Below are 24,738 nucleotides of genomic sequence, written 5' to 3' on the forward strand. Positions count from 1 at the left end.
CGCCACCGTCTCTGGAGACAGTTTAGGCAGTGCTCTGTACCCCCTCTCCTCGCACACCCCGAAACAGTGGTCTCCTGCCACTTAGGCAGGTCCAGACTTTTTCCTGGACTCCCTCCCGGCTAGCTGTGGCGCACTAGCCCCCTTCAGGTTGTGTTCATGCAGCCAACCCCTGGGATCCGACCGAAGCCCGAGCCTCAGCGCCACCCCCGCCCCAGCGGGTGAGCAGACAAGCCTCTTGGGCTGGTGAGTGCTGGTTGGCACCGATCCTCTGTGCGGGAATCTCTCCACTTTGCCCTCTGCACCCCTGTTGCTGTGCTCTCCTCCATGGGTCTGAAGCTTCCCCCCCGCCACCCCCCATCTCCACCAGTGAAGGGGCTTCCTAGTGTGTGGAAACATTTCCTCCTTCACAGCTCCCTCCCAGAGGTGCAGGTCCTGTCCCTATTCTTTTGTCTCTGTTTTTTCTTTTGCCCTACCCAGGCACGTGGGGAGTTTCTTGCCTTTTGGGAGGTCTGAGGTCTTCTCCCAGCGTTCAGTTGGTGTTCTGTAGGAGTTGTTCCACATGTAGATGTATTTCTGATGTATTTGTGGGGAGGAAAGTGATCTCCTCGTCTTACTCTTCTGCCATCTGGAAGGTCTCTCCCCAGCTTAGTTATTGAATACTCCTCCTTTTCCCAGAGATTTGAAATGGCTTTTCTACTATATGCTGGCCAGTTTTTTATTCAATAGATACTTCTTGAAAGCTTATTCTGTGCCAGATACTGTTCTGATATATTCATAGATATGTTTTGATGCTCTCTTTTCTTTTCCATTGATCTGTTTGATAATTTCCATACTAATATCATACTGTTGTTGTTATGTTTTGTTTTGTACTTTGACTAGAGTTTTAGAGTATGTAGGAGAAATGTTCCAATTTGTTGTTTTCTTTTTTTTAATGTGGTGTTGCTGGTCTTTGTATGTTTTCTTATATATTGTTTTAAGATCACTTTATTATATTCTCTGAGAAAATCTTAACAGAATTTTAATTATGATTGCACTCAAATTATAAATTAATTTTGGGTTATATTTTGATCTGTTGTAAACTTTGTAATTTTCTTTTGGTTTATTTCTTCATAACCTGCTGTGTATAATTCCTATAGCTGTATTTTTATTGAGACATTTTTCTGTTCTTTAGTAAAGAAGAAAAATGCTGAATTTGTGACATTATAGTACATCATTTTCCAAAGTATATTCTAAGAAATGCTGTATCCTCTGGATTATAAGGATGAATGCCTTTGGAAATACTGGATTAAGCAAAGCTAAACCAGATTCTTTATTAAGTAGGACTTTTTTAGAGCTTTTGCATATTACCTATTTATTTGACTTCAGAATAATTGTGTTCAAAACCTATATTATACCAGTGCTCTGTATTATGAATATGAATAATACTGTGAAATGCTATTATAGGGTGTTTTTAAGTTTGTATAAAAAATTCCTCACTAAGTGGATTAGTAATATAGTGAATTCTTGTTGTTTCATAATCTGAATGGCCAGAAAGCTCAAATAAACGAAATACTTTCATTACCATAATAAATACTTATAATGCAGTCCACGAAGTACAATAGATCCTCAGTGCCTATTATAGGAAGTTGAATTATGATCACTATATAATACACAGATATTTTAATTTTTAATGATTTCAAGATTTAGTCAGCCATGTAACAGTACTAATTTGACACTAGTCTCATTACTTTATGTTTACTTAATGTATAGTAATTCTCATTAATCAATTCATTACCTTTTTCAGGAAGAAGGTGTAACAGGGATGTTTATCAATCTACCCTAAAGCTAATTTCATTAAAAATTTTTTGCTCTATTTATGTCCGTTGGCGTCAATTTAACATGACATTAAAATATTAGACTTATTTTTCTGTGTATAAGTTTTATTTGATTATTAATTTGCTTTAGTGAAGTCAGTGTTAGCCTGCTTTAAACTGCTCATTTTTTTAGACTTAATCTAGTTTTTCACTTATTCATGAACACATTAAATCAGATGTTAAAAAAAAAAACTGGCACTGCAGTAGCAAGTGGAAATGAAAATTAAGAAATAAATGTTTTTTTATTATTTTATTGTCACCCATAGTATACTTACTATGTTACTTTATTTAAATCATATTTTATTTTTCTATTTACAGTTAGACTTAAAGCTGCATGTTGTGAGTTTTAGTATTTCAGTTTTAAAAATAGCTTTCTGTGTTGGAAAGAAGCATCCTACTTTTTGTCCCAGTTCTATCTTAGCTTTGTTATTTATTTATTTATTTATTTTTAACATCTTTATTGGAGTATAATTGCTTTACAATGGTGTGTTAGTTTCTGCTTTATAACAAAGCGAATCAGTTATACATATACATATGTTCCCATATCTCTTCCCTCTTGTGTCTGCCTCCCTCCCACCCTACCCATCCCACCCCTCCAGGCGGTCACAAAGCAGCAAGCTGATCTCCCTGTGCTATGCGGCTGCTTCCCACTAGCTATCTACCTTACGTTTGGTAGTGTATATATGTCCATGCCACTCTCTCGCTTTGTCACAGCTTACTCTTCCCCCTCCCCATATCCTCAAGTCCATTCTCTGGTAGGTCTGTGTCTTTATTCCTGTCTTACCCCTAGGTTCTTCATGACATTTTTTTTTCTTAAATTCCATATATATGTGTTAGCATATGGTATTTGTCTTTCTCTTTCTGACTTACTTCACTCTGTGTGACAGACTCTAGGTCTATCCACCTCATTACAAGTAGCCCAGTTTCGTTTCTTTTTATGGCTGAGTAATATTCCATTGTATATATGTGCCACATCTTCTTTATCCATTCATCCGATGATGGGCACTTAGGTTGTTTCCATCTCTGGGCTATTGTAAATAGAGCTGCACTGAACATTTTGGTACATGACTCTGTTATTTATTGATAGTAGACATTTAAAACCAATTACCCTTTATATCAGAGGCAAGGTGAGTGATCATTTTTGTACATCCCCTTTTTCTTTAGAAACTGCCCTTGGTGCATTAGCAAGAGTCCTCAGAGAAGACTGGAAGCAAAGTGTTGAGTTAGCTACAAACATAATATACATCTTTTTTTGCTTTTCCAGGTAAGTGTAAAAATTAGGAAATAAAAGTACTGATCTATATCTGTTTCTCTCTGTCTGTGTCATTGGTTTAGATAGTAGATCACTAGTTTTCTCAGTCTTCTTATGTATCTAACTATGCTCTGCCTCTAAACTTCTATTTCCGATTCTCTGTCCTCTTTGTTGTTCTGTCTTTCTTTTAGTCTACACTAACCAATGCATATACATGTACAGTAGGATGATATAATAGTTTAGAGTTTAAGAGTTATGGGCTCTGGAAATAGACTCTCTGGCTTTGAATCCAAGTCCTGCTGTGTATTAGCCATGTGATCTTGGTTACATTGCTTAACCTTTCTGTGCTCAGTTTCCTCATCTGTAATTGTGGATAGTAATAGGAGCATCCTCTTCAGGAAGATATAAGAAAAAAGCCTGACCCAGAGTAAGTGCCAGTAAATGTTACTGTTTTATATACAGTTGATCCTTTTTTCCACTAAGTATGTACTACCATACTACACGGTCCCCCAGTTGAAACTGTGGATGCAGAACTGCAGATATGGAGGACCCACTATAAGTTATACTTACATTTTTGGTGATACAGAGGGTTGGCATCCCTATCCCTTGCATTGTTCAAGGGTTAACTCTGTGTGTGTGTGTGTGTGTGTGTGTGTGTGTGTGTGTGTGTGTGTGTATACACAATATACGTTTGCAAACACATACCTGTTATGTATTCATGTATTTTATTTATACACATATATTCTTTAGAAGGATACTTATTGAGACATTGTGAAAAGTTTCTCACTTCTCAGAAATTCTAGGGAATTTCTTGCCTCTGTTCTAAAACTGTGCCAGCATTAGCAAATAAATATTTACTGAATAAATACTTGGACGAATAAATTGTCTAGGAAACATATATAAAACCTGATGGCTAATACTTCACTAGTTTATTTCCTGGTATCAGTTTTATTCAATAATAGTACTGTTATATTATTAGTTTTGTTAGGTGGTAGTCTGAAATTTTATTTTGAGGGTATCTGAATAGTTAAAATGGTGGTTAATTACAAAAATGTGTTTTGTGTAATTTCTAACTTAAAAATAATTATGTTTCAGGTAAGTTTTGTGTGTTAAAATATATTTAAAGTAATCTCACAATTTCAAGTCTTCCTAGTATACTGTGGGCATATTCATTTATTGAAATATGTATATCAAGTCTATTTTACATTGTTTGTACCTGTGTTTATCCAAAACAGATTTCCTGAAGTCACAAAATGTATTCCTTTAAATACATACTAAAAACTCTTCTTTAAAGCTTTTCTCAGTTTCATGGACTTATCACTCACTATAAAATTGGAGCTCTGTGTATGAATATCATTGATCATGAATTAAAAAGACATGAGCTTTGGCAAGAAGAACTTTCTAAGAAGAAGAAAACTGATATCCTTTGAAGCGGCATTTCACCCCACTGTTGCCTATTGCTGTGAGCTTTGGATGGAGAGGATTTTGTTTCGTTTGTCATTCACATTACTTGAAAAAGTGCAAGAGTGTGCGCTGAAGGTTAAGATGAAGATTGAAATTATCAGAATGAATATAGTTTTACATATACTTTTTAATCTTTTTACAGCTTTGATTAGGTGATAAGCTAGAGGGAATAGATAATAGTGGTCCTGGATAACTGAATTGGTGAGTCTCTAAGTGACTGTGCTATTTTGTCCCTCAAGATCCTTTAGTTAGCTGAAGTCTGGCTCACCACTGTTTCTTACATGGTTTTCTCTGTGTAATAAGGTGACTTTGATTGGAATGAGTGTGAATTTGGTGAAGAACATAGTTTTAAATTCTATTTTTCTAATTATTAAAAAAGTATTTTTGGACTTACATACAAATTCGAGATGCCTGCAGAAGCATAGAACCTGTGAAAGGAACCTTAAAAAGAATCAATTTTAACCTTTCAATACAAGAATCTTTTCTGCAACTTCCCTTACAAATCGATTATTTAGTCTCTTCTTTATCATGTCACTGCTTATTGATTTAGCTCATTCTGTGTTTTGACATTCTATTTATTATAATGTTTTTTTGCTTAGTGTACTAAAGTCTACTTCCCAATAACTTCTATCCCTTGATTCTAATCTTGCATACTGAAGCAATATAGAATAAGGATATTTTCTTCAATATCACATTTCTTATATATGAAGATATTTATCATATTTCTTCTACAACTTTAATTCTAATTGAAGGTCCTGGCTTATTCATATCTGTCTAATATGACATGTTTTGCAGATGGCAAGTCATACTGGTAACTTTCTTTTGAACCCAATATTTATTGATCTCTTTTAAAAAGTAAAAATATTATTTCTGTTGTGCCCAATATCTCATGTTTTCTACCTCCCCTTCGTGGAATACCCAAGGCACTATAAAAGTACACCCTCACACACACACACAGATTTGACTTTTCTTAATTAGGATCTTTATAGGTTTAGACATTTTCTGTGTGTGCTGTAAGCTTCCAACATCTAGATTGGTGTTGACTTAAACCACGTGGACAACTCAATAATCCTGGAGACTTCAGGTCATTTCTTGAGTCCCAAGTTTCCTGAATATATCTAAAATTCATTGAAACTAAGGCGGGAGCGGGATACAGAGAGAACCACTAATGGGACTTTTAGCAATCATTAATTTATACTTTGTGATTGCTTGGTGACAAGAACTGATCTTTTAGGACATATCATATTCCTATAAATATTAGACATCCTTGAATGTAAGATACACCATTATTTATGAACCACTACAAAAGGAGAAAGATGCTTCCAATTAAAACTATGACATATCATGGATTTTAAGATATATTCAAATTCTGGAGATGTTAAGATGTGCAAAAAATGTGTCTCAGAATCAATGGATTACAATAATTGAAGGAATATAAAAATGACCTATCAGAATTTTGGCCATTTCTCCTAAAATATTACTATTTTATTAAGTCTTAAGTTTCCTTGTGTTGTGATGCAAGTAGCATTCAACAAGGGGGATGTTTTTGAGTGCTTGGGAATCCTGAAGTCATACTGAAGTAATTGGTTATTTCTGCAGGTGTCCAAGGGACTATTTGGGGCTATAAGATATAATTTTTAAATTTTGTTTTTCTCTAACTTTGGGATATTTCTCTTTTTGTATGTAGTCTGAAGAGGGTGCTAAAAAGCTTTAGATATAATCAACGTCCTTTCAATATAGTAGACATCTGTCCAAAGTGGAATTCACTATTCTTATTAACTAAATCATTCTTTAAGGCTGTAACCTTTTTGATTCATGGACCTATTTTTTAATCTGGTGAAAGTTAGAGACTTGTGCACATACATAAAATATTTACATACAATTTCTGAGGATTCAAGTACTTGGTGAAGCCTAAACATGTGTTCACCCAAGGTCTGCAAGCACATCCTCGAGCACTTGGTTAAGAAGATCTGTTACAACGCAATTGTGCAGGGAATACTATTTTAATTAAACTATTGGTTACAGAAAATAACTGGATAAAATTGCACATAAAATTTATTAGCACTGTTCTTCATAGTATTTTTCATTAGGTTTTCTTTGCTTCAATGAATATGGATGATCCTTAACTTGTTTACTTGATGAAGACCCTGAAAACCAAACCTTGAGAAAAGATTATGAAAAAACCTTTAAAAAATACCAGGGGCTTGTGGTAAAACAGGAACAGCTCTTACGAGGTATGAATACCCAAGCAATGAGAATGCAACAAAGTTCTTACTATACATTCAGCTTGTTCTATTTTTGTCAGATAAATAAAGCGAATACCAGACTAATTGAAAGTTCTGTGAATTTTAATGTACTACAGAATCTTCTGTCTTTAACATTGATAATGATGTTTTAAATTTCACTCCACTGTCTTTCTACCAAAAAGCCCCATTCAGCTCTTAAATGTATAAATTACATTCTTGAAATTGTATTAATCAGAAAGGATTTTTAAATCCAATGTATGACCTTTTCAATAATAAGAATCTTGTCTCTCAAACCCTGCTATATGTATCTTATATGGTGACAATTTTGTTGCTTTCCTAGGAAATTGATGAAAAACTTTTCAAAATATTTCTCTTTAATAAAAAATAGTCTCCTCTTTCTGGTGTTTGTTGAGAGATTTAACAGTTAAATAGTATGGTTTCTCAGTCATTGATAAGATGCAAAATCTTATGTCGTTAGTAAGAATGATGTGAGACTTTTAAGGGTGCATTCAATTCCTGCTTTGTAGCTGACTATTGATTTTTTCCCCCAGCTTTATTGAGATATAACTGATATATAGCACTGTGTAAGTTTAAGGTATACAGTGTAATGGTTTGATACAAGTATATGTTCCAGAATGTTTACCACAATAAGATTACTTAACAAATCCTTCTCCTCACATAATTACCATTTCGTTGTTGTTGTTGTTATGGTGAGAACATTTAAGATCTGTCATAGCACCATTCAAGTATACAGTACGGTATTTTTACCTGTAGTCACCACGCTGTATATTAGATCCTGGAAATTACTCATCTTATAACTGAAAGTTTGTACTCTTTGACCACTGTCTCCCCATTTCCCCCACAACCCAGTGTCTGGTAGCCATCAATCTACTCCTTGTTTCTGTGAGCTCAGCGTTTTTAGATTCCACATATAAGCATATAAGTGAGAACATATAGCATTTGTCTTCCTCCGTCTGACTTATTTCATTTAGCATAATGCCCTCAAGATCCATCTTTATTGTGGCAAATGTCAGAATATCGTCCTTTTTAATAAACAAGTAATATTCTATTTTATATATATTATATATAATGTATAAGTAATATATGTTATATATTTTATATAATATTTTATATAAAATATATATCACATCTACTTTATCCATTCATCCATGTATAGACACTTAGGTTGCTTCCACATCTTAACTATTATGAATAATGCTGGAGTGAACATGGGAGTGCAGATATCTCTTTGAGATCGTGGTTTTATTTCCTTTGTATATATACCCAGAAGTAGGATTCCTGGGTCATATGGTAGTTCTGTTTTTAACTTTTTGAGGAACCACCATACTGTTTTCCAGAGTGGCTGCACCAGTTTATATTCCTGTCAACAGTACACCAAGGGTTGCCTTTTCTCCACATTTTGCCAGCATTTATCTCTTGTCTTTTTTTTTTTTTAACGAAGATGTTGGGGGTAGGAGTTTATTAATTTATTTATTTTTGCTGTGCTGGGTTTTCATTTCTGTGTGAGGGCTTTCTCTAGTTGTGGCAAGCGGGGGCCACTCTTCATCGCGGTACGTGGGCCTCTCACTATCGCAGCCTTTCTTGTTGCGGAGCACAGGTTCCAGACACGCAGGCTCAGTAGTTGTGGCTCACGGGCCTAGTTGCTCCGCGGCATGTGGGATCCTCCCAGACCAGGGCTCGAACCCGTGTTCCCTGTATTAGCAGGCAGATTCTCAACCACTGTGCCACCAGGGAAGCCCTATCTCTTGTCTTTTTGATAATAGCCATTCTGACAGGTGTGAGGTGGTATCTCAGTAGTATTGATTTGCATTTGATGATTAGTGATGTTGAGCATTTTCATGTGTCTGTTGGCCATCTGTACATCTTCTTTGGAAAAATTTCTATTCAGATCCTCTGCCCATTTTTTAATTGAGTTGTTTGATTTTTCGATGTTGAGTTGTGTGAGTTCTTTGTGTATTTTGGATATTAACCCCTTATTGGACATATTATATGCAAATATCTTCTCTCATTCTGTAGGCTGCTTTTTCATTTTGTTGATAGCTAGCTTCCTTTGCTGTGTAAAAGCTTTTTAGTTTGATGTAGTCCAATTTGTTTGATTTACTTTTGTTTCCCTTGCCTGAGGAGACATATCCAAAGAATTATTGCTAAGCTTGATGTCAGAGAGCATACTGCCTATGTTTTCTTCTAGGAGTTTTATGGCTTCAGGTCTTACATTTAAGGCTTTAATCCATTTTCAGTTTATTTTTGTATATGATGTGAAAAAGTAGTCCAGTTTCATTCTTTTGCATGTAGCTGTCTAATTTTCCCAACACTATTTATTGAAGAAGCTGTCTTTTAGCCATTGTATATTCTTGCCTCCATTGTTGTAGATTGACCATGTAAATGAGAGTTTATTCCTGCACTCTCTATTCTGTTCCATTGATCTATGTGTCTGTTTTTGTGCCATACCATACTATTTTGATTACTGTGGCTTTGTAGTATAGTTTGAAATCAGAGAGCATGGTATCTCCAGCTCTGTTCTTTGTAAAGAACAAAGCTGGAGATATTGTTTTGGCTATTTGGGGTCTTTGTGTTTCCACGTACATATATATTTAAAATTGTTGTATTTTCTTGTTGGAGTGATCCCTTTATCATTATGTAATGTCCTTCTTTTTCTCTAGTTACAGTCTTTGGTTTAAAGTCTATTTGTCTGATATAAGTATTGCTATCCCATTTTTCTTTTTGTTTCCATTTGCATGGAATACCTTTTAATATCCTCTCATTTTCAGTCGGTTTGTGGCTTTAGATCTGAAGTGATTCTCTTATCGGCACCATATGCATGGGTCTTGTTTTTGTATCCAGTCAGCCACTCTATGCCTTGATTGGAGCTTTTAGTCCATTTACACTTAAAAGTATATTGATAGGTATGTACTTTTTGCCATTTTGTTCATTGTTTTGGTTTTTTTTTTTTTTAACAGTCCTTTCATGGTCCCTTCTTTTGCTCTCTTCCCTTGTGATTTGATGTCTACCTTTAGTGTTATGTTTGGATTCCTTTGTCTTTTTTCTATGTGTATCTATTATAGATTTTCGGTTTGTGGTTACCATGAGGTTTTTATATATATATATATATATATATCTGTTATAAACCCTATGATACATTATTATTTTTGTATAGACAGTCAATTTTACTTTAAAGATATTTAAGTATTAAGAAAATAACCTTATATATTTGCTTATATAGTTACTATTTCCACTGATTCTACTATTTTTTGTTAGATTATGTTTCTGTCGTCATTTTCTTTCTGTCTGAAAGATTTCCTTGTATATTTCTCACAGGATAGATTTACTAATGAATTATTTTATCTTTTTACATCTGAAATTCTTTTTTGAAATATTTTTACTGGTTTATAATTCTAGGTTGACAACTTATTTCTATTTGCTAAACATACTGTTACACTGTTGACATGCTTGCATTGTTTCTGATGAGAAGTCTGCTGTCATCCTTATCTTTTCTTCATCTATATATGAGGTTTTTTCCCTCTGGCTGCTTTAAAATGGTCTCGTCATCATTTGTTTTTACCAGTTTGATTATATTGTGCTTTGGTTTAGCTTTCTTCGTGTTTCTTGTTCTTGGATTTCACTGACCTTGGATTTCACTGACCTTGGATTTCACTGACCTTATTTTTATCAAATTTGGAAAGTTATCAATTATTATTTCTTCAGGGACTCCAATTACAGGTATATTAGGTCACTTGACGTTTTTTCCATAGTTTACTGATACTCTTTACATTTTTGCTGTTTTTTTTTCTTTGTGTGTTTAATTTTGGATAGTTTCTAGTTATGTCTTCAATTTCACTAATCTTTTCTTCTCCAGTCTCTAAACTGCCGTTAATTCCATTTAGTATACAATCTCAGGCATTGTAGTTTTCATTGCTAGATGTTTGATTTAATCTTTTGTATATCCTCCATGTCTCTACTAAACTTTTAGAAAATTTAGAATACAGTTATATAACTATTTTGATGTTCATGTTCAATCATTCTAACTGTGGTGTCAGTTCTAGAACAGGTTCAGTTAGCTGATTTTTCTTTTCCTTACAGGTTGTGTTTTCCTGCTTTTTTTGAATGGCTAATAATCTTTGATTGGAGGCAGGACAATGTGAAATTTTCATTGTTAGGTGATGGATATTATTTTATTCCTATAAATATTCTATTCCTGAGCTTTATTGTGAGACACAATTAAATTACTTGGAAGCAGTTTGATCCTTTTGGATCATTCTCATAAGATTTGTGAGTATGGACATGAGCAGCATTTAGTCTAAAACTAATTATTCCATACTACTGAGCCAAGGCCCATGTGAGAACTCTACCCAGTGGCCCATTAATTATGAAGTTTCCAGTATAGCTGGTAGAAAGAGGCATTATTTCCAGCTCTGTGTGCATGTCATGTATTTTTTCTTCTAATTCTTTCATTTTTTTCTGCCCCCAGCCTCAGATTTGTAACACATGTGACTAGTCAGTACTCTGCTCAATATGTAAAGTAGACCTCTGCAGAACTCTGGAACTCTTCTGTTTTTGAAGCTCTGTCCTCTCTGGTATTCTTTTCTGTGAACTCTAGCCACCTTGGCTTCCCTGGTCCCTTGGTTCCATCTCTTCATTCAAGAATTCTTTGGAGTTCTTCTGGGATTTTTCCTTATCTGTTTCATGACCTGGAATCTCTCAAGACAGTATTCTGGGGCAATCATGGGCCAGGTCATTTGTTTCTTATCTCTCAGGGATAACTATCTGTCATCATCTGGTGCTCAGTGTCCTGAAAACCCTTATTTTAGTCTTTTTGTTGTTGTTGTTGTTGTTATTGTTTCTGGTGAGGGTTTCCAATCTGGTCCCTGCTCCTCTTATGTATTAATTTCCCAGAGTTGCCAAAACAAAGTACTGCAAACTGGGTGATTTAAAACAATAGAAATTTCACAGTTCTGGAGGCTAGAAAGCCAAAATCAAGATTTCAGCAGGGCCATGCTGCCCCTGAAGACTCTAGAGAAGAATCTTTCCTTGGCTCTTCCTAGCATTTGGTGGCTCCTGGAGTCCTTGGTGTTTCTTGGCTGTGGCTGCATCTATTCATTCTCTGCCCACATCTTCACATGGCCTTCTTCCCACGGTATCTCTCAGTTATGTCCTCTCTTCTTATGAGGACCCCAGTCATTGGTTTCAAGGAAGGACTACCTTAATCTGTTATGACCTCATCCTAACTAGTTACACCTGCAAAGACCCTGTTTCCAAATTACTTCGAATTCCCAGGTTCTGGGTGGATGGAAATTTGAGGAGAACACTATTCAGCCCACTACATCTATCTTGGTTGCAAGAAGAAGTCTACCATATGCTTTTCCAACACAACTTTAAAACCTTTTATTAGTGCCTTGCATGGAAAGTCAGCATGGTGCAGTAGTGTAAATGTGTGAGCTTTGGTTTCTGGTGGGTCTTCTTGCTGTGTGGCTAGGGCAAGGTATTTAACTTCTCTGAATCTGGGGTTCCCCATCTGTAAAAATTTTTATAGTATTTCTTGCCTCGTAAAATTGTCTTAAAATGGGTTACTGTTTATATATCAACTAGTACAGTGCCTGACATATAGTAGGTACTTAATTAGTGAGAATTGCTTTTCCATTTCAAATATTTGTTAAATAAAAGTTTATATGTATGCATATGTATTTTTCATAAAGGTTTAGAGGTGGTTTATAAGAGTACATAAATGAAATACTAAAAAAAAGAGCAAAATCAAGACAATAGGAGAGCAAAAAGACTATGTTGGCCATAATATTGTATATAATTCTGACAGAAAACTTTCAGGTTTAACTCTGAAGCTTCCTGTCAGTCAAGGCCAAATGGAAAACATTATCTGTTACATAATCTCATTGTCAAAAGGGAACAATTAAATGAGTTTCTTATGAGAATGTAAGCATTTTTATTACCGGTATCTAAAAGAAATTTTACTTAGAACTAGTAGACAGTGGCCTCAACTTTGGTTAGTGTAACAGTTATTTTACTGAATTTCATATGGCCATTTTCTGTAGACTATCAAAAACTCATTTTGAATATGAAAAATAGGTTTTAGTATCCTTAAATTCAGCTCTAGCTGTACTCTACATTTTTTAGCACAGCAGCCCCTAATTGTTGAAATTTTACCTTGTTTTCTACATGCTTGCCTGTTTTATTATTTGCTAACATATACGTTTAATTGACATTTGATTACAATTAAGCTCTTAGCTCCAAGAACATAGGAATCATTGACTTATTTTGGTTATTGCGTCTTTCTCAGCATCATAAGAATATTATTTTATATATAAGGTTTGTTTCATATAGCATATATATCAATAATAATAGTTTTCTAATGAATAAATTAGCTAGTTAAAATTTTCAAGATAATATACTATCTTCTACATCTGTTACTTTAATGGGTAGAAATGATTTATTAAATTGTTGATTCAATATGCCAGTTATTTAACTCTCATTTATTTTACTTTCCTAGTTGCTCTTTATTTGCTTCTGAATCTTGCTGAGGATACACGTACAGAGCTGAAGATGAGGAACAAGAACATAGTTCACATGCTGGTGAAGGCTCTTGATCGGGACAATTTTGAGCTGCTTATTCTAGTTGTGTCATTTTTGAAGAAACTCAGCATTTTTATGGAGAATAAAAATGATATGGTAACTTACATTGAAACAGCCCATGTTCACCATTTTTGAGTTAGAATATTTTGGTAAAAAGTAAACACATTATTCCCCTACTGAGATAATTCTGAATGAAAATTTTACAATGGCAGTAACTCACTTAAGTGGCTTCATTAAGAAATATATTTCATATTAGTTAATTATCCAGATAATTAAAGTTTTCTGGATAAAAATATTTTCCTAATATATTGTACAGAATGAATCTTTCCATATTAAACATAATATATAGAAAGTAATTTTAACTTTAGATTGTGTTTCAGAGTCATCTGGCCTTATTATTTTCCCCTAAGGTACTTTTCTCCTGCATTTCTGGTATTAGTGTGTGGAATTACAGTTTAGCCCAATCTGTTTCTCATTTATTATTCCAATTGGTAGCTGCAACCTGTTGATTCTGCTTAAGTATCTCTTGAAGCTATCTGTTCTTTCTATTCCCAGTGCCATTGTGTTAGTTCATGCCCCCTTTATTTATACACTCTTCATTTCTTGTTTGAATCATTACAGTAGGTTCCTATTTGCCATCTTACATTGTGTTGATGCAGTTGTCTTTGAGAAATAGTACAAATTGATCATATATTATTTCTCCAGCTGAAAAATGTGTATAATATAGAAATATAGAGAGATGGAATAAAAAATATCTGCTTTCTTCCATGTCATTAAAAAGTCTTTGTAAGCACAGTGTTATATTAAATAGATCATACATTAACCATACCTTGCCTTCAGATACTTAAGTTGTTCATAATTTTAGCTATTATAAATAAGACTTCAATGGACACATTTGTACATGCATCTTTGTCTGTATTTCTGTTTATTTTCTTAGGATAGATTTCTCAAAATGGAATTATTGGATCATTGGCTTTAACTCCATTGGAAACTATTTTAGAACTGCATGTTAATACAAGTCATTATGTGACTGTGTATTATTGGTATAAGTGGATTCTCCTTCAGATAGTCTAAATATATAGTAGTTCTACCTGTTCTTTTTCCTTCTTTTAAAATCTAATGAGCTAGGAAGTAGCTTATGCTTATTGAACAATATGGCATGCTCTTTGAAAACCTGAGACTAATTAATTAGATTTAATAAGTGCCTTGAATTCTGATACTTGGAATACATGAAATTTTATTTTATCCACAGATATTTAGTATGTGTCATTTTCATCATTAGTTTTGATGATTATGATGATCACTGTGTCTGATACTCTTTTAAGATTGAATTTACTTAATCAAAAACATGTTTTTGTTTTTATCAATCTTATATTCAAGAATAATACGACATGGTGATATATATACTCCTGAGTATAGTTAGAGTGTGGCTAAGTAGTCGCTTCTCCTTGCTGTAAGTTGAAATATATTCTTCCATTTTTGTGTTTAGAATAAGTTCACCTTTATTAGGTTTGCAAAATTCAAATTGATTTGCCATAAGCATGTGTCTACTGTGCATTGCTTAGATTTGTATTTAGATAATACTCTTCTTATGTGTTTATTCTGTCAAAACTGATCTCAGGTACATAATTAAAAATTATTTTCTGGTAAAATCATAGATTCAGAAAATAGAATATAAATTGTCTCATCAAACCTCAGTTTTTATTGGGGAGGAAAAACAGGTTCAGAAAAGGTAATTCATCCAAGGTCATAAGAATAATTTGATTGGCAGGGTTTTTAGGGTAGATGTTATGAATTTCATCTTTTATTGTGGAAAAGAATTCATTTTATTTAAGGGTGTTGTATAGAATTAGGATTTTTAGAGCTCAGCTGGACCTTATCTCTATGTTTACATTTTGTAGATTAACTCCTAATTTTACAGATGAAGTAACGGAGGATTAGAGAGGTTAAGTAATTTGCTCAAGGAAATATCTCCAGGATTCGGCTTCCTACTCCTTTTCTCTGCCTCCAAGGAAAAATTTATTTTTGTTTTTATTTTATATTGTTTATTTAAAAAAAGATTTTTAGCAAGACTAAATATAAGCAATTTTTAAATGTTGGCTTTCAGAAACACTGAAAAATAATTACTTAAAGGCTGAAATAAATTTGCTTGTCAGTTTGATAAACTGTCACTTTGTAGAGAACTTTTAATAAAAGTACTAATTAACTATAAATTCCATTTTAGAGACATAAAATTAAGAGGGTTTTGCATGTTGAGACAATGACTAAATTTAGCTTTGGGGATTGGGCTTTTGTCAGCCAGAAACATGATTAGAAGGCTGTGTCTAGTGTTTAACTATCTGATTGGGCTACATGTTTTACATTCCATTCTCTGCAATGGAAATACAAATTAAAAAAAAAAAACTCTCCAAGTTACTTTATTAAGTTTGCCATAACCACCAGTGTGTACTGTTGCTGTTTTGAAAGAAAAATATTACTTAATATAATTAGTAACAGATGAAGCCTGTGGCATTTTTATTTAAGAGGGATGGAGGGGAGGGATGACTGATCCGTTTGTGAGGTTGTATTATTTATTTAAATAAAGTGTTCATTTTACTGTTATAGTTCATAATGAACTAATACTGACCTTGCTTTTTAGAGTTATATATTTTAAAGGAAGTTTACTTTGCATAAAAAATCAATTAATTATTTAAATTGAGTTTTCATATTTTTTATGTAAATACAATATGATTAAAAGGGAATAAGTCATATTAGAATATGAATTTAAGAACAACAGAGAGGATATATATTCCTTGGGTTGCTTATTTTCTTATTAAGTTTTGAGACTTGTTTTTGTATTTTGAATGTGTCTTTTATCAGTTATGTTTCCAAGAATTTACTACTTTTCTGTGGCTTGTGTTTTCATTTTCCATGAAGAGCAAAAGGTTTTAATTGTTATGAAATCAAGTATATCAAAAAAAATTTTAATAGATTGTATTTTGGTGTTATATCTAAGAAATCTTTTTTTTGTTTGTTTTTGAAATCTTTTCTTAACTCAAGGTCACAAAGATTTCTTCCTGTGTGTTCTTCGAGGAGTTTTGTAGGGTTTGTGTTGTTGTTGTTGTTTTTGTTTTAGTCTGTGATCCATCCATTTTTAGTGAATTTTGCAGATGGTGCAATGTATAGATCAATATCCATGTTTTGAATATGGATTTCCAATTGTTCCTGCACCATTTGTTGAAGAGACTATCCTTTCTCCACTGAATTGCCTTTGCACCATATTGAAATTGCCTTTGTACTGTTTTTGTTGAAAATCAGTTGGCTATGTATGTGTGGTTTTATTTTTGGACTCTTTTCTGTTCCATTAACCTATGTTTCTATGCTTTCGCTGATACATTTTTGTCTTGATTACTGTAGCTTTATAATAAATCTTGAAATAAGGTAGTGTGAACCCTCAAATGTTGTTGCTGTTTTTCAGAATTATTCAGGCTATTTCAAATTCTTTATCTTTCCATATATTTAGAATCAACTAGTCTATTTCTTTAACAAAATATCCTGGAATCTTGATTGAGATTGCATTGAATTTATTGGCAGGATACAGTATATTGACCGTATTGAAGTTTCCGATACATGAACATGGTATAACTCTCCATTTATTTAGGTGTTTCTTGATTTCTTTCATCATTTAATAGTTTTAAGCATATGTATTTTGCACATATTTTGTTAGATTTATACCTAAGTGTTCTACCATTGTAATGGTAGCTTTTAAAAAAGAATCAGTTTCCTGTTGTTGAATGATAGTACATAGATATACAGTTGAATTTTGTATATTGACCTTATGTCCTGTGACCTTGCTAAATTCATTTTTTTACTTGGGATTTTCTAAGTAGACAATTATATTACTTGTAAATAGAAGGTTTTATTTTGTCTATTCTTAGCTATGTACTTTTTATTTCTTTTCTTTTGCCTTTTTTTTTTGGTCTTACTGTACTGGCTAGGCCCTCTAGTATGATGTTAAAAAGGAATGCTGTGACTTGACATCCCAGCCTTGTTACTGGTTTTAGGAAGAAAACAATGTCTTTTACTATTAAGTGTAATCTAATATAGTTTTTTTATAGATACTTCATTGGTTTAAGTAAGTTCTGTTCTAGTTTGCTGAGAATTTTTATCATGAATGGTAGTTGGATTCTGTCAAATGCCTTTTCTGCATCAATTGAGATAATCACATGGCATTTCTTCTTTAGACTGTTAATGTAGTGAATTGTATTGGTTGACTTTCAAATGTTAAGCCATTCTTGCATTCAGCAGGTAAACACGACTTGGTCATGATATATTGCCTTTTTATATATTGCTAGATTTGATTAGCTAATATATTGTTAAAGATTTTTGTGTCTGTGTTTATGAGGGATTACTAGTTTATAGTTTTCTTATGATGTCTTGGTCTGGTTTTACTATTAGGGTAAGTCTGACCTCATAGAATGAGTTGGGAAGTATTCCCTCTTCAATTTTTTTGGAAGGATTTGTGTAGAATTGGTATTATTTCTACTTAATTGTTTAATAGAATTCACCAGTAAAAAAGTCATCTGGAGGTAGAGTTTTCTTTCTTTGAATTTCTTTAATACCTATAAGACTATTCAGGTTATCTGTTTATTTTTGAGTGGTAGCTTTGTAGTTTGTATCTTTCAAGTAGTTTTTCCATTTCATCAGTGTTGTCAAATGTATAGGTATAAAATTTTTTGCACTTTTTCCTTCTTATATCTTCAGAGTCCAAAGGTCTGAAGTGACTTTTCCTGTTGCATTACTGATATTGGTAATTTGTTTTTCTCTCTTTCTCTCTCTTTTTTTAATAGGTTAATGGTTTATCAGTATTATTAATATTTTCAAAGAACCAGCTTTTGGTTTCATGTTTGATTTTTGGAGGATATTTTCACTGAATATAGAATTCTAGGTTGACATACTTCATAAATATCTCTGCATTGTTTTCTGGGTTGCATAGTTTTTGATAAAAAGTCTGATGTCATTCTTCTTTTGTCCTGTATATATAGTGAGTCTTTTATTTTCTGCCTGCTTCCAAGATTTTATCTTTGATTTTTGAAGTTTGAATATGGCCAGGCACACAAGTGCGTGTGTGTGTTGTATTCTACTTGGGGCTCTTTGAGCATGTATCTGTGTTTTGATGTCCTTCATTGTTCTTGGAAAATCCTTAGCCATTATCTTTTCAGGTATTCCTTTTGTCTCTTTCTGCCTCTCTTCTCCTGGCTTCCAGTTACACATGTTAATCCATTTGGTATTGTCTCATGGCTCTTGAATGCTGTGTTGCTGTGTTTTGTTCTTCTCGTTTTTATTTTTTTGGGGGGTGGGGTGGGGTTCAGTTTGGAAAATTTCTATTGACCTACCTCTGGGTTTACTAATCCTGGCATTAGCTATATCAAGTCTACTAATGAGCCCTTTGAAGTTTTCCTTCATCTTCGTATTATGTGTGTTGTGTGTTTTAAAATTTAATTCTTTTGGTATCATTTTTTTCTGTGAGATTATCTGTGTTTACATGTGTTTTTCATCTTTTCCAATAGAGCCTTTAACATATTAATCATAGTTATTTTAAATTCTCTGTCTAGTAATTATACAAGTCATATCTGAATCTGGTTCTGTTGATTGCCTTATCTCTTATCAATGGGTTATTTTCTTGCTCTTTCATGTATCATAATTTTTTGTTGAAAGCTAGATATTATGTGTAGATTAGTAGAGTGAGATAAATATTATTTATGTATGGAAATGGACAGACCTTTTTTTTAGGTCTTTAATGTAGGGGGGGATTAAGTCATTTTTGTCAGGAGTTTAGCTGTATTTGTTTATCCTCCAGGCACCATTAGCTTCAGATTCATCTAGCATTTCTTTGTCTTTGGTAGAGTATTGATGGTCAGAGGATTTTTCTCATTGTTCATGTTCCACCCTCTATTTCAGGCTTTCCTAGCGTGCCTGTGACTCAAAGAGGCTTTCTCCTCATTTTAACTCTCCCCTGTAATATACTGCTGTTATTTGTCACTTGGCTTTTGCTAATCTGGTGCCAGGGGCAGGGAGGGGAAAAGAAAAGAGACTTTTTCCATTGTTCTAATTGAGTTTCAGGCTGGTCTTAGGCTTATCCTGTGTCCATGGTTTTCAGCAATGGGGCTTCCTAAGTCATCCTGTCAACTCCTCTCAGGAATTTTTTTCTGTTTCCTTGCCCCAGCTGCAGTGGGTCTTCACCTATGCTTCAGATGTGACAGGATTTGCCATACTTCCCCAAGAGGCTTAAGTCGTTTTTTTTTTTTGTTTTTTTTTTAGGGGAAATGGGAGAAAAAGATCCAGACAGGATTTTATGCCTTCTCCCCGGTGGCAGCTGTGCCCCTCTCCCAGACCCATGCCACTGAGGGGAAGTTTTCTTTCATCTCCTGTCCTATCCCCAGTTTTTCTTGTGACCCTCTGATAAGGTCCTTGAAAAAGAGCTTGCAAGTGGTTGCAAACTCCCTGAGCATCTGTAGCTTCAGAGTTCTACAGTCTCAGGCTACTTCACATTTGGCCTTTAGCTACTTGTTTAAAAGTTTTTATGCAGTCTTCCTACTGACTTCTGTGACAGCTCTCTTTCTCTCCAGTGCTCTGCTCCATATAAACCAGTGCTCATGACCCTTATCTCCTTGGGGGTGCCTATTTTCCTTATATTTCAGGCCAGTTGATTTCCGTGCAACCTCAGCTCTCTGATTTTTTTTTTTGCTTTTTTAAGTTATGATTTTGTATTTGGATTTTTCTTGCAGTTAGAGTGGGAACCATATCCTTTCCAGATTTTTACATCCTTAGAGGAAGTTTGAGATTCTGCTTACTTTTCTTAATCACTAATGCCTCTATCTGACTAATTGCATGGCATTTTAGTTAATCTGACTACTTCTGTTTTCGCCTTCTTCCAATATATTCTCTACTTTGTAGTCAGAATGACAGTTTTTAAAGAGCTTCTCGAATGCTATATTTTCCATGTCACTTCGGGACCTTTGTACACTGCTGTTTTTTCCATGTAGACAGCTCTTTCCTCTGCCTCTTCAATTAACGTTAGCTAATTTCTGTTCATCCAGTACGTTGTTCTTCCTCAGAGAAGCCTTCCTTGACAGCTCCTCACACTGAGATTATATCAGGTTTACTCCTTATATTCTTTCATGGTACTCTGTTTATTTCTCACATATAATATCACAATTTATACAGTTACAATTAGATAACTGTATTATTGTGTGTGAGACGGTTGTTTTGGTTTTTTAACTGTATTTCATGCTCTCTAGAATATAAGCTCCATGAAGACAGGAACCATTTCTTTCTTGTTCACCAAAATATACCCAGGGCTTAAATTAAGAAATATTTGTCGAATGGATAAATAAATAAAGCTGGAAAAGAAGTTATACACTGTAACCAAAGAAGCTACTGTAAGAATTACAGTTTTACATAAATGTGACAAATATTTGTCCCTGGCCTCTGTGGAAATTATTGTGTGAAGTTAACGAATGAATCCTGCAGCCTGCTTGGAAGACTAAACTAAGAGAAAGGGAGAACCAAAGTTAAAGAGTCTTTGGAGATGGACTTGTACTTTTTAATAAAGAGCTCTAGGATATGACTGCAGTGTGGCCATGGAGTATAGATACAGGTCTGAAGGAAAAATTGTTGTTGGTTTGTCAATTTACCATTTTAAAAAAATTGTTTACTCCTTGGCATGGAATGAAAGGAAAAAAATATATTGAGGCCTCAATTATTAATGTAATTTTTATGAGGTCAGTGAAAATTTGCAATAAAGATATGGGAAGGGTGGTATAAATAAATGCTTTAGACCTCCCATAAAAGAAAAAGTAGAGCAAGATTATTCATAAATATTTTGGTAATGAACAAGAAAAATATGTAGTTATATAGAATTTCTCTCCTTTTTTGGCCATTTCTTTGTAACAATGATGTGAGGTATTTTTATAACCAAATTTTTCTGATTATTACTTTAAGAAATGTGAGTACAGGGCTTACACTACCAAGTAAGTTCTGTCCTCTGATTTCTCATCCTAAAACAAGCTCTCCTGAGGCAATTTCATAATCTTCTAGAGTGGGGATCAACAATCTTTTTCTGTAGGTGGCTAGAATAATCTGTATTTTAGGCCTGCCCTTCATATGGGCTCTGTTGCAACTACTCATCTCTGCTGTGTAGCATGATAGCAGCCATAGACAGTCTATAAACAAATGAACGTGGCTGTGTTCCAATAAAACTTATGAAAACTGAAATTTGAATTTCAAATAATTTTCATGTGTCATGAAATATTTTTCATTTTTTTTCAAACATTTAAAAGTATAAAAGTCAGAAACCACTTTTAGCTCTTGGGTTGTATGAAAACAGATGGCAAGCCAGATTAGACCCACTAGCCATAGTTCACTGATCCCGGTTCTAGAGTTTAAACTATTACTCATAGCCCAGCTTCTCTTCTGATTTTTGAAGATTTCCAAAATCCACTGAATATCATCTCAAATTAAACATGACAAAACTTTTAGTAATTTTTTGCCCTCCTTGTCCTACACCTGTTTTTCAATTTAAAGATCTTAGTTAATGGCACCTACATCCACCTTATTGACTATGCAGAAAAGGAACCTGAGATTGCTCTCCTATAGGCCGTCTTTCAAGATTGGCCCTGGGCTGGTGTCTAGAAACTTGGACTCAGGAGTGTTCTCACTGTTTCCTAACTAATACGTGTAGTTTACTCTTTACACAAGCAATGTGGTTTAAGCTAAACATCTGCTTTCCTTCTCAGGGTTTGGAATTTTATTTTGTGCTAGGCAGAGGTTTCCTATGTGACCAGCCCCGAATAAAAACCTTGGGCATCGAGCCTCAGTCTCAATTCAGTGCTGGAGCATGTTCTGTGTGATTCTATGAGGAGAGGGTTCTAAGAAGCTTACACCTGGCTTCTTTCAGACTTTGCCTCCATGTACCTTTTCCCTTTTCTGATTTTACTTTGCATCCTTTTATTGTAATAAATCATAACCATGAATATGACTATATGTTGAGTCCTGTGAGTCCTCCTAGCAAATCGCAGGACCTGGTGGTGGTCTTGGGGATCCCCAACACACACTGACCAAGCCAAAAGCCTGAAAGTCACCTTCAAAGCTTCCTTTTCACTTCACATTCAAATGCTTTGACCATATCTTCTAAACACCTCTCAAATTATTTTTTCCTCTTCAACATCTTTGTCCTTTCTTTGATTCAGACCTTAATCACATTTCACCTGTCTAAGGTAATATATTCTTGTGCCTGCCTTCAGTCTCTACCTATTCCAGTCTGTCCTATACAGTGCCCCTTATTTTCACATTTTTGTGTATGTTTGTATGTATGTATGTTGGGTGTGTATGAATACATATATATGTGTGTGTGTATTATATTTATCTTTATATTTATCTTTGTTCTAGTCTGACCACATCACCCTCTGGACTTAAAATCATTCGAGGCACTCTACTGCCTAAGGAGTAATGTTAAACTTCTTAGCAGAGCATTAAAAGCTTTTTGTGATCTGTCCAACGTCTGTCTGTATAGGCTTCTGCCACTTCCCAACATATACTTTATACTATGGCTATATCAAAGCACTTGCAGTGCCTCAGACCAGCTCTTTTATGCATAAATGCCTATCCACTGTTTTTTTCTTCTATTTGGATTACCAGTGTCTTTACCAGAGAGCAAATTATTACACATTGTTTAGAACTTTGTTCTGAATTTAGTCTTTTCTGTTCTTCTAGGTAGCTTGTAGTTCCTTCCACGTTGTTTCTAGAGCACGTCATGCATTCCACTTTTATCATATTGTATTTAAATTATTTGTTTTATTTCTCTGCTGTGTTTTTAGACTGGAATCCTTAAAAGCCAAGACAGAATCTTGTTTAATCTAGCACAGGGTCTGGCACTTAGTAGGTGGAGTCCATAACGTGCTTTCAAGAACCCAAAGTAATTTGTCTTCCAGTTGATGCTATGAAATGAGGGAAGGAAGGGATGAACTGGAAATATATATTTCCTCCTGAGAAGTTTGGTTTCAGAGGGGCTTCCCTGGTGGCGCAGTGGTTGAGAGTCCGCTTGCCGATGCAGGGGACACGGGTTCGTGCCCCGGTCTGGGAGGATCCCACGTGCCGCGGAGCGGCTGGGCCCGTGAGCCATGGCCACTGAGCCTGCGCGTCCGGAGCCTGTGCTCCACAACGGGAGAGGCCACAACAGTGAGAGGCCCGTGTACCACAAAAAAAAAAAAAAGTTTGGTTTCAAAGTTTACAGATTAAAATGAGAGTAAATAAGTTAACACATGTTACTTATAAAAAATATATACATGAGGGTAAAAACAATGAAAAAATAATTCTTTGTAATCTTTTTTGTTGTATTGTGCAATAGAGCCTGACTGCATTTGTATTATTACTTTACATAGGTGGAAATGGATATTGTTGAAAAACTGGTAAAAATGATACCTTGTGAGCATGAAGATCTGCTGAATATCACCCTCCGACTTCTACTGAACCTATCCTTTGACACAGGACTGAGGAATAAGATGGTACAAGTTGGGCTGCTTCCCAAACTCACTGCACTCTTAGGTATGCTTTTTAAAAATTAACGATAGTGTTGCTTGGAATTTCCAACATCACTAGAAAATTTAAGTCTGTCTTGAAAAGTCTGCTGAAAAAAAATCATTGTGTATATGTTCTTTGATTGGGTACCTAAATATAAGCAGAATGAATGAAAAATGACCTGTGCTAGGATTTCCATGGTGGTATAGAATGAAATGGAATAGGAACTTTTAGCTGTTTGACTTCATTTACCCCTGTGAAAATGAAACCAGAGTGAAAATATAAAAATACTACTATGGGAGCAAGAATGAAAAATTACTCTCTCTTCAGCATTTTTTTAAAAAGCAGATATTGTTTAAGTTCTTATATTCTGGCATACCTTTAAAATACTCCTTACCAATATACAAATTTATGGAGCCTTTTTGTCATCAAGTAAAAAAGGGCATTTTTATATAGTGTCAGAAAATATTATATTGGAGGATTCAGTTTATACATTATTTTCTTTCAGCTATTAGCAAGATATCTATATAGTGAGGATGGATTCAAGAACTAACTCTTCTGTGCTCATACATAATGCTTCTCATGCATAATGCTTCTTAGCAAAATATTTAAAAACGCTTTTTGATCTGTTAAGTGTCTGTCTTCATAGGCACCTGCTACTCCCCAACATACACTTTATACTATGTCCATACTGATCCCCTTACTGTTCTCTAAACAAATTCTTTATGCCTCAGTGCCTGTCCACCTGCTTTTTTCCTCCACCTGG

At 34.4% G+C, this 24,738-nt stretch overlaps 1 protein-coding gene across 2 annotated transcripts in view; it reads left to right on the forward strand.

Moving 5' to 3' along the window:
• The window catches only part of KIFAP3 (kinesin associated protein 3), a 157,780-nt gene that overhangs the window by 35,668 nt on the left and 97,374 nt on the right, over positions 1–24,738 (forward strand). For both annotated transcript variants that reach the window (XM_029228574.1, XM_029228575.1), the window contains exons 6-10: positions 3,018–3,117; positions 4,400–4,524; positions 6,705–6,803; positions 13,333–13,511; positions 23,837–23,999. In XM_029228574.1, the coding sequence (XP_029084407.1) occupies positions 3,018–3,117; positions 4,400–4,524; positions 6,705–6,803; positions 13,333–13,511; positions 23,837–23,999 (666 nt within the window). The remainder of the gene's footprint in view (positions 1–3,017; positions 3,118–4,399; positions 4,525–6,704; positions 6,804–13,332; positions 13,512–23,836; positions 24,000–24,738) is intronic.

This window comes from Monodon monoceros, unplaced genomic scaffold (genome assembly GCF_005190385.1).
Source record: "Monodon monoceros isolate NGI ecotype Baffin Bay Population unplaced genomic scaffold, NGI_Narwhal_1 Super_Scaffold_18, whole genome shotgun sequence".
Lineage (NCBI taxonomy): Eukaryota > Metazoa > Chordata > Mammalia > Artiodactyla > Monodontidae > Monodon > Monodon monoceros.